The sequence below is a fragment of the Chamaea fasciata genome, unplaced genomic scaffold (genome assembly GCF_029207755.1).
Source record: "Chamaea fasciata isolate MVZ Bird 193981 ecotype frontalis unplaced genomic scaffold, bChaFas1.0.hap1 SCAF_3, whole genome shotgun sequence".
NCBI classification, from domain to species: domain Eukaryota; kingdom Metazoa; phylum Chordata; class Aves; order Passeriformes; family Sylviidae; genus Chamaea; species Chamaea fasciata.
The window spans coordinates 99,200,824-99,213,945 of record NW_027094088.1 but is presented as its reverse complement, the minus strand read 5'-3'; the positions used below and the strand labels follow the sequence as shown (position 1 = coordinate 99,213,945).

Here is a 13,122-nt window from a genome sequence, read left to right as displayed (position 1 = left end):
ATGAGAGTTGGTCTCAGCACAACAGACACATGTTACTACAGCAGAGTTGCACAGGTATCTCGTGGGAATTTAGGACTGCCTGTCAGATGACAAAGATTATCCTCCTACTTTAGAGTCTCCTCATTTGATTAGCTTTGGCTTTAAGCAGCTGACTTCATTTTCATGCCATTTAAATCTTCAGAACTCTAGGCAGGAGATGACAACTAAAACCTAATCACGTCTCTGAAGCAAGAGAGCCAGCCTGTCTTCTCCTGTTTGTACTAAACCATTTCAGTTCAAAAGGAGCATCTACTTCTCCCTACCCATCCTGTAACTCCTATTTTTGAGCAACTTCAGGTTGCCTCAAGTTTCACAAAACAGAATTGTAGCAAACAGCTTTTCCAGTTTGGGCTAAGACAATTTCAGCCAGGTTCTTTATGTACAGGAATATCTGACTTACATTAGAAATGAAATGTTAGGCCAAGTGACTGCATCAGCTATGTCCCCACCCCAAAATTGCCAGAAGAAAGAAAAACGTAACCGCAGAAGTTGCTCTGCATCTTCAGCCTGCTGAGCAAGATTCCTTTTTATGTGTCCAACCTATTTTTCTAAGGGCAGTTCCGCATTCTCAGCTATATTAAGATTTGTTGTTACTTAAAAAAACCCAACATTTTCATCTCACCTCCCAAGATTTAACATAAAGACAGCACTTAAAAATAGCGCACTGTCAAGCCTGGGCACTTACAAACATGAGTCAAACCCTCAAAAGTTACGCTGACTTTCTTTAAAACTGAGATTTGTAAAGGGATTAGAAACCTGTTCTTGAGTTATTTTGCTTGCCTGGCAGTTGAGCCTCTAGTCTATATTTGACTACATGTACCTAGGCTATCATATATCCAGGCTTTTCTCTCTAACCAAAGACGGGCTTTATTTTCCCTTTTTCTTCTGTTCATTTTTTCCATGCTCTTCCTAACTCCTTTTAACAAAAGCTGAGATACTCATTGAGGCAAACGGCTCCACAATGGTGGCATCTCAGATAAAATCAAACAGCATGAAAACTGTGAGCTGCTACAAACTGCTAACCTCCCACACCTGGCACTCTCAAGTCTCCTCCACACCATCCTGGGTTTCCTGCAGCCTTTGGGGCAGCCCACAACAAAAGACTGAAGGCAGAAGGATTAAAGCACCTCCTCTGGGATCATGCTGAAAGTTAGCGTGGGAAGAAGTCATACCTCATGACTTCTCTGTCTGCTTTAACCATCCAGCCCCTCATGCCCCTCCTCACCTAAGGTGGGAGGAACACACCATGCCTACATTCAAATCCACGAGAAACAATCATCCATTTTAATAATGCAGAAAGAAAAATTAATCCGACAGCTCTGCTGGGTGCCCTCAAGGAAGGGCAGCAGAGACAGCCAAGTTCTTTCCACACAGCACCTTTTTTTAACAAGATCTGCCTTTCAAACAAACCAGGAAAAACAGACATAATTAAAGGGCAATCAAAGCGCTGCAGGAACCTCTCTGTCAGCGAGATGAAAGATGCCTTTTTTAAATGCAAGCCTACCCAGATCTCTTCTCCTCAGTTTATCTTGGACACCGTACTCTTTTGTCACACAAAAAGCACTAGCAATTCTGATGAGTCCAAAGGCTACATATGCCGCAGCTTTAGACAAAATGTCACCTCGTGCAGGCTCATCTGCCCAGTTGGAAAGGAGCAGTGTAGGTTCTCATCCATGGCAGCCAGGGCTGCCACAGGCAATGGGGAACAATTGTGTTAGCACACCATGAACTCTGACCAGTCAGAGCAAACACAGGCATGGATAACACTATCCTGCAGAGTCTTGTACATCCTTCTGGATAAGGACCTACATAGGCAGACTTGGGATTTTCCAGGCTGATCACCATAGATTTCATTTCAAGAGAAGGCAGGTAAATGGCATTATTTCCTCCTATTTATGATCCTCTATACTTCTGTGTCCAAAGGATTTAGACATAACTCAACAATCCAAGTCTATTGGATATTTCTTTCCCTATTGAGAATTCAGATAAAAACTTTAGCTCTTTTCTCACACCAGTACGCAAAATCCTCACATTTTAACCACAGAACAGTTTGGGTTGGAAGGGACCTTAAAGATCATCTAGTCCAGCTCTGCCTGTTATGGGAAGGGACACATTTCACCAGACCAGAAGGCTCAAAATCCCATCCAGCCTGGCCTTAAACACTTCCAGGGACAAGGCATCCACAGCTTCTCTGGGCAGGCTGTTCCAGTGCCTTAGCACCCTCACAGTGAAGAATTTTCTCCTACTACCAAATCTCAATCTGTCAGTTTGAAGCCATTCACCCTTGTCCTGTATCACTATAAGCCCTTGTAAAAAGTCCCTCAACAGTTTTCTTTTAGACCTCCTTTTGGTACTGGAAGGTGTTCTAAGGTCTCTCCAGAGCCATCCCTTCTTTAGGGTGTAAAACCCCAACTCTTCAGCCTGTCTTCATAGGAGACATTCCACGCTGTGTTATATTCAGTCTATGTTATATTCAACTTAAAATTGTCAGGATGTTTTTTATTTTGGATGACTGTGTTTGTACAGAATACAGAGTCTGGAGACTACAACACAACAACCAGAGACAGGTTAAGCTGCAACGAGCTTCCTTCCAGGGAATGCAGCTGGATACTTCTTTTCTTGGCCTTGGCTGAATAGTTTCAATGTTATGCCCAAAATACAGTAGGCAAAGGGATTCCAGTGGGTCTGGAGACCATTTTCCTCACACAAAGGCAGTGTCTTCCCCTCCCATAAAGAAAAGTTAACCAGCAGCTCGAAGTTTGCAATTTCAATGCTGATAGCTGAAATCATATGGTTTCTCTAAAGGCTTGGACAAATGTAAACAGGAAAGAGAAAACAAAAAGTGTTTTCTAAAGATTTGCCCCTATATGTTTCCTGTATGCTGCAAGCTGGCTGGATACCAAACATCTCCAGTCCAAAAGCCTTATGAAGTACACCAGGAGAGTTCCAAGCCCTTCCAAGAGGCAGAGTTGTCAGCCTGGGCACTACCTTGTGCCAATGTGTGTACGTGGCTCCCAAGATTGGCTCTGGGTAAGAGCCAAGCAGCTTCGAGTGCAGGCAGGGCAAGCACAGGTCTGCCTGCACACATCCACGAAGGCATGTCCTAAGAAAGCAGTGCTGGGAAGACTCTTCTGTATTTAAAAGAAAAAAAAACCCCAAACCCACACTTTGGTAAGATCACCTGAGAGGTGGCTAATCTTACTGCTCTCACATTCATTTCTCCACCTCCCACATGCACCACAGGTTTTGCATCAGCAGGAGGTGAGCCAGGAAAGAGATAAAATTGGGCAATTCATGCACCTGTGGGCTCCTCAGCCGCCTCCTGCCTTTGGGATCGGATGCTCCAAAAAAGGCTTGTCTGGAAAATGGGTGATAGGGCTGCATCCACTCCAGCTCCACTCAGGCAGACCCAGAACCATCCTGCCTGCAGCCCAGGGGAGTTAGTTTGCATTCAGACCTACCACTCCCAATTTGGGTGACTGACACAGAGGCCACCATGGGTCCCACACCACGTCAAGGAATGACAAGTGGGAAATACCATCCACCTCCAGATAAAGAACATCCTCCCAGCAAGTTTACTCCATCAAGAAAACAAAAACGAATGGTAATGAAAGGAAAATACATATTCCTGCTCACAAAGAGCAATGCTGATTGTTATTCCAATCTGTTCTGAGGCAAGGAAATATAGGAATGTCACTGCTCAGAACACCTGGGAAACCTGGGGATAATGGTTCCCAGTCCTACTGATCCTTCCTCCCACCCCACGCTTTGTTAAGACAAAGCTGCTGGGCCAGTTTTTGTTAGGTTGGTTGGAAAGACAGTAAAAAGAGCAGTTTGGCAAAAACAGTGACAATATATTGAAAAAAACCCAACCAAACATACAAACAAGCCAACCAAAAAAAAACCCCAAAAAACCAAACACAAAAAAAAACAAACCCCAATGCACCTCCTCCCGCCCCACAACAACACCACAAGTCTCCAAAAATAATGACGAAAGTTGAAACAGACAAAACACAAAACGGAGAATTAAGTCTACAAAGGCACAAAAATTGCGGAAAAGAAAGAGTTGCCATCAGGTAAAAAAGGAATAGGGAAAAGGAAAAAAAAAAAACCTCCTAGTTTTCTCTATAGAAAAGCTAATGTCAAGAGATTTTCCTTTCAGCTTTGGGAAACACCCTGTGATCTGGTACTTGGAAGACCAGACAATGGCGGAGGCTTAGGAAGGACACCAAGTTCAGAAAAAATACTGAATTGAAAACTTGCTTCTAGTTGGCAGTGCTTAAAGTCAAGGGTGGCATATGCTTGTTTTCCAGAAAACCCAGGACAGAGTAGGGAGAGGTCAGTGTTAAGAGGCAGGTAAGCAATACTTGCTATGACTTTCCTATGTCACTGCTCCAAAGGCTGTGTGTGTTCCTGTGCCTAAGTATTTGTGGTCTGCAGCCTTGGCTTCACAGCAATCTCTTTCGTTTAAGTATGTTTGACTCATCACATTTCATAGTTTCATTTCCAACTAGTCAAACCTGTACCTCTTCAATGCTGCTGAAGGTGGCAACACCTTCTTTAATGAGGCATATGACTGCTGCTTCATTACAATGGCATCCATATAAATGTATGCAATATTCATCAATCAAAAAAGTTGAAATTCTTCCTATAGTGAACAGCAAGGGAGGATTAGGCTAGAATAAACTCTTAAAATAAATCAGTAGCGTACCACCCAGCCTCACTTCAAGTTGTAGCAAGAGATCCACCCTCTCCAAAAACTGAACTTCTTTAAACAAAGTAATCTTGCCAACACATGGAAGGATCTGCCAAGAAGACCACCCTCATTGACTAATTTGCTATTTTGAAAGGCTATCCCAAATTAGATACAAATTACCATAATATTAGGACCATTCCACTCTTCTTGGACAATAAAAAAAAAAGTAATAAAAAAGCACTGTTTAATTGTTCTGTCATCCAGAGTATCATTTAAGAGACACCACAGCATCTTCCCTTTGATGAAAAGGCAGCAAAAAGCTCTGTCATGATATTCTTGACCTCAAAATGCCTGTTACACTCTCTCCGTGTATTTATTCCCTTCTAGTAGAAGGGGTCTTTTCACACAGAGCTCTGGTTTACAATGCCTTTTTTTTTTCTGGGGAAAGGAGTAGGAGGACAATAGAACCCTTAATGTGTAGTGACATCATTTTTGGCTACAGTCCCATTACCCAGCCTAAAGCAAGCCAGACCAAAGACCTCCAGAGGCCCTTCCCTGGGAGCTGCTGGAAGCAATGCTGCTTTTCAGAAGGGACTCGTTGGGAAGCACAGAAAGGGTGCCCCAGCACAAGGGCAGGATCCGTGCTCTGTTAGAGCTACAGAAACGGACAGGGAGGCTCTTGCAGTCACTGTGCAGACAACTCACCCTGCTCAGAGAAGAGGCCCTAACCCTCCTTCTCCACAGGCCAAGAGCTCAGAGAAGATTTGAGCAAAGCAGGATCCAGCAAAGCCAGTTAACCCTGGTGAAACCAACCCGTCCAGATTGTTCAACTGCCACTGACCTGAGAGCAGGCCATGTCCCCAGGCCAGAGCTAAGGGACAGAATTTGCTTCACAGCCTAACGGGTAACATAGCAGAGATTACAGGACAACAGCCAACATTACGAAGAGCAGTATGAAATGTGCATTTAACCCCACACACAGTGGCAATTTTCATTGAAAGACCTTTACTGGGTACCAAACAAGAAAAGGAGAGCTTGGCATGTTGAACCGACCTGGGAAGAAACAGATCCCAGCCTCAAAAACTCATGACCTGAATCTACAATCACTTCTTCTGACTGACATGGGCACAAAGACACAAAAAGGGCTGCAAGAATTCCTATTCCCTACTTCTAACATCCCCACATTTCAAAGACAGCCAAGCCTGCTCAGTCAACAAGAAGTGGTACACATCTCTAGAGAATGTTGCACTCCAGCTCTAGACACCCTGTCCCTAATGAAGTCATAGACACAAAAGATGACGGGCTTGTGTTCAGACATCTAAAAGCTTCTTTGCAGGAGAAGAACCCCACCTCGACTGTCTGCCCACGGCAGACATCCATCATGGGGTGGGAAACTGTTTGAAGTCTCCACAAGCCTCAGGGTAACTCCAGCATCACCTGTTGCATGCAAGTGAGTATCAGCTACACATCTCATCAGACTCATCGGATCATGCTTCCACTCAAGCAGGATGGCTCCTGATTGAGTAGCTACACTGGCTTTCTTAAATACCCCATTCAACAACTCACCAGTTCATCAACTAATTTTCTAGTCCACCTCTTTTCTTCTCACAAAGCATGATTGTCTCCTCATTCAACTATTCCCCTTCCCTGCTCTGTCAGGGGATGGGATCATACCTCACCTCTAATACAGACACTGAAAGCCCACCTGAATCACAGTTTCCCCACTCTGCAGTGTCTCCTGACAATCTTTCTAATCCTGACCTCACTCTCCTTCAAATCTCAACAGCACCACTTCAGGGCAGGTTGCCTCTTTCAAGTCCGGCCTTCCTCCCCACCCTTCACTCTCTTCAGTGTCTCAGAGCAAGGAGGCTTTGGATCCTGGGCCCTTTTCCAGCTTGAACACACTGGCAAAGGTCAGAGAATACTTAAACCAGCCTCTGCTGTGAAGTGGCTGCTTCCAGAAGCTCGTGTGATGTCCCAAAACAACAGAAGAGGGCAGAGGGGAGCTGCCAGAGAGAAGCACATTTGCTCTGAAATCCGTGGACACGGGTCTGGTCCAGAGTGGGAAGTGTCTGTAATGCATGAAATACTCTTGGTTTCTACACCCAAGGGCCCAGGAACAGCACACCAACATAGGCAGCTGTGGGACAATTCCAGCCGTGCAGGGCCAGGCTCGTTCAATGTGTCCAGTGACCAGAGCCCTGCCTTGCTCTCAGCTCTCCCAGCACAATGCAACTGGGAAATGGGAAATACTTGCTACTGAAGGCATCTCAGACATCCTTTTTGCACCCCACAAATCCACAGCTGCAAAATCCATACAATTTTCCTTGCTACAGAAGGAGCATACGACTTGTATTGTATGAAAAGCATGTTTTTTCACCACAAAGGTGCAGTTTACTAAACCCCCTTAGTGCCCCAAGGGCACTAACAAAGCACTCTCAGGCAGGTGACATCCTCCTGAACAGACACAGTGGCAGAGGTGCAATATTCCTGTATGCCCCCACAAGAAGGAAAGTACCCGGTCCCAGAGCTGCTAAGGGCAACTCCTTGTGATAATATGTTATTCCTGCCTTAAATCTGACACATACCCTGTGTGTCCAAATGAGTAACTACATCAGAAATCCCAGACAGAGAGCCTCATCACCTCCCAGCTGACATGGCTGCACAGGACTAAATCATTTCCACAGCAAACTGTGAAAGCAAAAGCAAGCGGGAAGCAAGAGAAGCAGAAAGCCCAGAAGAATCACCTGGCTCTGGTTTAGGTAACCCCAGGGCTCAGGAAGCAAATTTCTAATGACCAAGGCTTGCTGGCTAGGTAAACATGCTGTCTATGCAGCACTTCTAATGTTATTAAATATAAAACACTGTATTTATGACTGTGAAGGAATTTCTGTAACATCAGAAACTCAGCTCTATCTATTCCCTGCTTTCTTCATGTACTTTAAGACTGCTGTCAGGGGTTGGGGAGCAGGGAGGGAAAGGAAAAGAGAGAGCAAGAGCACACAAGGTAAATGAACCTTGCAATAAAAATTGTTGAAATTGGCTCAGACATCTCCTGATAAGATCACAGAAGTTGAGAAAGAACTGCAGCTCTTCTGATGAGAAATTCAGTCATTGACAAAACACATCCACTCGGGGGAAAAATGAAGTTAAACAGACACTTAAGCACATGAAGCACTTGCTAGAAATGCCAATTCTTTAAATACTGAAGTCGAGAGTGTTTTTGTCTTAGTATGAATCTGATTCCAAGAGTCAAGGCTTGCACATTTGGTATCAAGAGTCCCCTCTGAAAGTTCATATAAACCAGGACTCCCAGAATACAGATCTTACACACGAAGATTGTGAATCTGAAAGCAAATTTGCCTCTGTAGCTAAAAAACCAGTCTCACAGTTTCCCACACCACTTCATTCCATGAAGTTCAGCCCCAAAGTGAAATATCACCATGAGGATCTTTAGATCTTTCCAAGATGCCATTGGCAATTTCATCGTAACCTGAAACTATTCATTCAGGGGTCTGTAGAGTAACTTGACAATAGCCACCTGGTAGGAAAGAACGGCTTCCCTTGGAGCAGCCACAAAGTTCTCAGTACCAGCTGTGAGCCCTGCTCCTAGGTCAGTGGCCCATCCCTACTGCTGCAGAGTGGCTCAGCCAGCAGAAGCAGCTGCAGAAAGTGCTTCCAGCTCCTTGAGGACTTTCATTGTTCTCCCTGTCCACCTGTGTGCAAATCCTAAGTCTTTGCATACCTCGTAGACACCAAGGTTTGTTAAATGTTTGACTGGCTGTGGCAGCAGGATAATACCTACTGACTCCTTTTGACAGCTCTTCTGTTTGTTCACAGAGTGAAGAGCTTCATGTTTTAGAAATCGTGTCAGCCTTTTAGCAACCCCCAGCAGATAACGCCCTCCCTGCCAGCCCTCTCAACGTGACTGAAGCCAAATCTGGTGAAAAGGAAATCCTGGCACCCAACACCAGCCTCGCAAGTGATGCCCCACACGCTGCAAAGCAGCACTTTCAGCAGCAGCATACACACAGCTCCTCACTGCTGTCTACTAAGCATCCCAAACTTCTCCCGCAGAGCTGAAACTTAACAGCAGTACCCATACAACATTTTTTCCACAGCCCTTGTGCAGGACAGAGCACCGTTTGTGGTGACACCAAGCTCTGTGCAGTGACACCAGCCCTTACTCTTCCTGCAGAGCAGGAGCACACACAGCTCCAGAGAAGGACCTGTGTTCTTTGCTGAGAGTTCCCACGTCGCCCCAAGCCAGGCTCTCCCTAGACATGGCACTCTGCAGCCATCAGTGTTTTTACCCATGAGGCTGGTGACTACTGGAACTGCTTTCTGGTACTGGTTACTAGTATGCCAAGGAAACAGTCAGTCTCCAAAAACAGATGGAAATCATTCCAATTTTTTAAAGAAAATCCAGGCAGTAATGAAATTCTCAAAAGAAAACTCCTTCACTTTGACTCCAGCAACTAACCAGGGAGAAATGCCTTTAGAACTGAGTTGGCTCCCTGCCTTGACCTGCTTTCCTGGAACCTAGAAGATGCACAAGCCTTTTCCAGACGCCAGAGTGGCTCAAACACAGTTAGCTACTAGCTAGGGAAGCTACCTGTACTTACACACCTACAAAAGCACCCACAGTTCTGAGGAAAGATCAAACCAGAGTTCACCAGGAGGTTGCTCTAGTTTGAAATAGGTCACTGGGTGTTGGGATGTGCGGTTTAAGCAACACATGCTTTGGGAGCTCAGAGGCCGCAGCTGCTCCCTCTCTGGTGGAAGACAAACCCATGGCTAGAGCCCCAGCTCTCCAGCAGCTGCCCCCTGCCCCACGGGGACCCCCAGGGAGGCCGTGCTAAGTGCCAAGCCCAGACACGCTCCACCACACTTCCTGTGCCACCTCATCCACTTGGGACACGCTCAGGGCTTGCTTGTCTCTCAGGGAGCCACTGCTGCCAAGAACCCTAAAGCAGTTGCAAAGCTCTCCCAGTTGCACATGCAAACCGTCTTAGGAAATAGCCAGAAGGTTTTGCCTAATGTAGGAGAGTAAACAAACTTGTTACATGCTAATCACCAGGTAAGCCACACACCCTTCCCTTCCCCCCGCCCCTGAATCTGCTAAAAGGACAGGAAATATAATCGTGGTCACATACCTTTGCTTCCTCGTTGATGTCCCAGGTGAAGGATATGGCATTGTAAGCAATCTCCTCGATGTTGCTGATGGTGTTGAAGCTCTCCTTGTAGTCAGCTGTTAGAAAGAAGGGTTCATGAGGGAGAGGAAGAGGAGATAGCACTCGAGTCCTTAATCACATGGAACAGCCAGAAACTGTAACTCTTCAGCAGCCCCTTGGGGGCAAAAAAAGCTGAACTGTACCTTAGGAATGGATCTTTAAAGAGGCTGGAAATGGTTCTCACACACAAAAAAACCCCTCAACAAACAGGAGGAAGGAGAAAAATGGGACTTGCAAAAATTCTAATCTAGAAAACCCAGTGAGAAAGGCATCTTAAATATCAGGTGTTCTGTGCCACAACCTGCTATGTGCGGGAAACTCTACCCTGTACGGCAAGGACACAAGCTCTCAATAAAACTCCTTCAAAAACAAACAAAGATTTGCATCGCGTCTGCTTTAAGTGCCAAGTGATTAATCCCTGCTTTGATTCAGAGAAGGAAGGGACGAGGAGTACAACCCAGTCTTCAGCCAGAGAAGGCTGGAACCCAGCCAGCCTCAGCCTTGTCTGGAGGCAAGTGGAAATTTGCAGTGTTTTCTTTTTTTACATGTACCAAAGACGAGCTGTGAGCAAAGCTGTGGGAAGGAGGATCATTAGTCTTGAGGTATTTCTATGAGGATCTTGTCCTTTGAAGAAAAACAGTATTTAGGACAGCCACTACAAGCTGTGATTTAGTTACAAGCATCAGAATAGTCTAAAAAAACCTGTTGTCTGGAGGAGACTGTTGGATCTCCTAAAAAAAAAAAAAAAACCAAACCCTAAACCCCCCAATCAAAATCCTCCAATAAAATAGCCTCTTTAATGAGTCTTAAAAACTACAGCATTAGCTCCAAGCAATCACAAACCGTCTCTGGGCTTTCAGCAAAGCTATGGATACCAGAGAGTGATCCAGAAGTTCCTTAAAGTAACAAAGCTTTGGCAGAAAACTGAACCTTGCCAAGGAATTAGGTCTGAAGTTTGACATCAGCAATGAGTGCTCCTTACCTATGTCAATGCATCTTTGTTTGGCAGTGTGCTGTCTTGAGTGCCAGTATTTCCAGTGCCTGAGCTGATCTTCCCTTGTTTTGTCTTCAGCAAACACAACCATAATAACACTCTAAAAGAAGAGAGAGGAAGATTAAATAAAAAACAAACGAACAAATACATGAAAGAGAAACAAAGCGAAGGCCAGAGAATACATTTGGTTTGGAGCTTTAGGCTTTTCCACTTGAGGCACTACAGTATACCTGGCATACCGCTGCCAAATAGGAAGGCAGACAACAGCACTTTCTGGGTCATAAACAGAGCTGAGCAGAACTGCTCTCCTAACCAGAATTCAAGGATCTCATTCCAGGTGTTGCATCACCTTCACACAAGTGCTGACACCACTTCTTAACAGTCTGAGCCAGGCTGGGTTGGTCTGGCAGTAGATGGACAGCAAAGGAATGAACACTGACGTAAGAGCACAGGTAAGCCGGCCTTTGTGCTGATGCTCTGGTCTAGATTACTGCACTTTGGGAGAGTTTAAGGTTACCATCATACACACCCTCCTTCCCAAGAAACCACAAGTGCTGCCACTTACTCGGACTTTACTGATGGGGTGATGGATTCCTTCAGTGCTGCTGACTTCTTTCAGTGTGATTGGGTAAAATTGACCTTTATTCAGGTAAGTCATTGTGCTGTCCCCAGGCTTCTGTCGGAGGGACTTGGAGGCTTCCAGAGTGTATTCAAAGTTGTTCCTATAGAGTGAAGAGTGTAGTGATTGCTAAGGCATTTTCCTGGAAAGCTGATTAAACCTTCCACATTTAATTTGGAGAAATTCCAAAGTCGTTAGCTGACTCATTAAGCCATCAACAGGCAAAGAAGTTGCAAAACAGGATGAGCCCCTTTTTCAACCATTTCCTTCATGAATGAACATTTAAGAAAAGTTCTTGGCAAGCTAAATCCTAAGACACATCAGCAGGCAAGACTGGAAGGTCCCTATTCAGGCTTGTGAGCAGCAAGCTGCTCTCATGGAACAGAAAAGTATCTATTAGCAATTTAATTAAATTCACAAGCTAATAAGCTACCCAGTGGCCATTGCCCTTCTTGGTCAACTGCAATCGAACAACAAATTTGCTCCCCTCCTCTGGAGTTCAGATGAGTTTTATTTCTCCTATTTCTGCTGTAGATTTCCAGCAGAGTGAGAGCAAAACAAGCAGATCAGGGAGGGGGGCACATCTGGAAGCAAACTCCCAGACCACTCCCAGACAACACTGCACCTTCCCATGGGACACAGATTTGGTGCAAGGACTTTAAGTGAAGCTGGGTGGTATTTCCAATCCTTCAGGTAGTTTTTCTTGAAGTATTTGTTTTCTTTAAAGCTACAATTTTCAACTGTGAAATTCAAATAAGCAGATATAATTGTGGGTTTGAGATCCACTGGCCCCCCGAAAATCCAACTGTGACTTGGTGGAAATTGGCAGGAGCTGTACTGCTTGTCCATGGACAACTAAGAGAATAGGAGGATATGGGAAAATGAGGGCCTTAAATCATTACCCAGAAATGCTGTCAAAAACATAATCTTCTGAATTCATGTTGGCCATTCGGAGATTCAGTTCAGTAGGAAAGAAAACCTGGAGTAGACAAAACAACAATTAAGACTGTAGCAACAAGAAAAGTCAATATTAAATAGATAGTCCTTACCACAGAACTCCCGTCAGGCAAATTGTTCACCAGATAATAACTTATTTTTTGGTTTGAACAAAGAGGACATTTAAACAGTGTTTTAATCCAAAACTTTTGGGTGTCAAGCACAACATCTCGTTAGCCTTCCAAGTCAGCTTAAGGCAAAATTTTAATGCTTTCCCGAGGACAAATATCAAAGGGCATAGCTACACAGCTCCTTGAGGTTTGGCTTAAAAATCAAAACACAGTTATGCTGCTATTTTCAGCTGGTATCATAAAACAAAACCCACAGATTTTCTCACTCAAGTGCCCTACATAATCCAGCTGTTTTCCATGGACACACACCACACCTAGAAACTGGCAGTAAGGAAGCTTACATACAGTCACTTCAGTTTGGTACCTGCAAAGGCACCACCGAGTGCCGAACTCTTGCAAAACCTGGCTCTATGGATCGAGATAACTATTTCAACACTCTGCAAGCCAAAGCCTCTGTCACTAGTACGATTAGT

At 44.8% G+C, this 13,122-nt stretch overlaps 1 protein-coding gene across 2 annotated transcripts in view; it reads right to left on the bottom strand.

Moving 5' to 3' along the window:
- The window catches only part of GRHL1 (grainyhead like transcription factor 1), a 41,509-nt gene that overhangs the window by 19,386 nt on the left and 9,001 nt on the right, over positions 1-13,122 (bottom strand). For both annotated transcript variants that reach the window (XM_066179913.1, XM_066179912.1), the window contains exons 5-8: positions 12,485-12,561; positions 11,529-11,685; positions 10,952-11,063; positions 9,892-9,986 (exon numbers count right to left, since the gene is read on the bottom strand). In XM_066179913.1, coding sequence (XP_066036010.1) covers positions 9,892-9,986; positions 10,952-11,063; positions 11,529-11,685; positions 12,485-12,561 — 441 coding nt within the window. The remainder of the gene's footprint in view (positions 1-9,891; positions 9,987-10,951; positions 11,064-11,528; positions 11,686-12,484; positions 12,562-13,122) is intronic.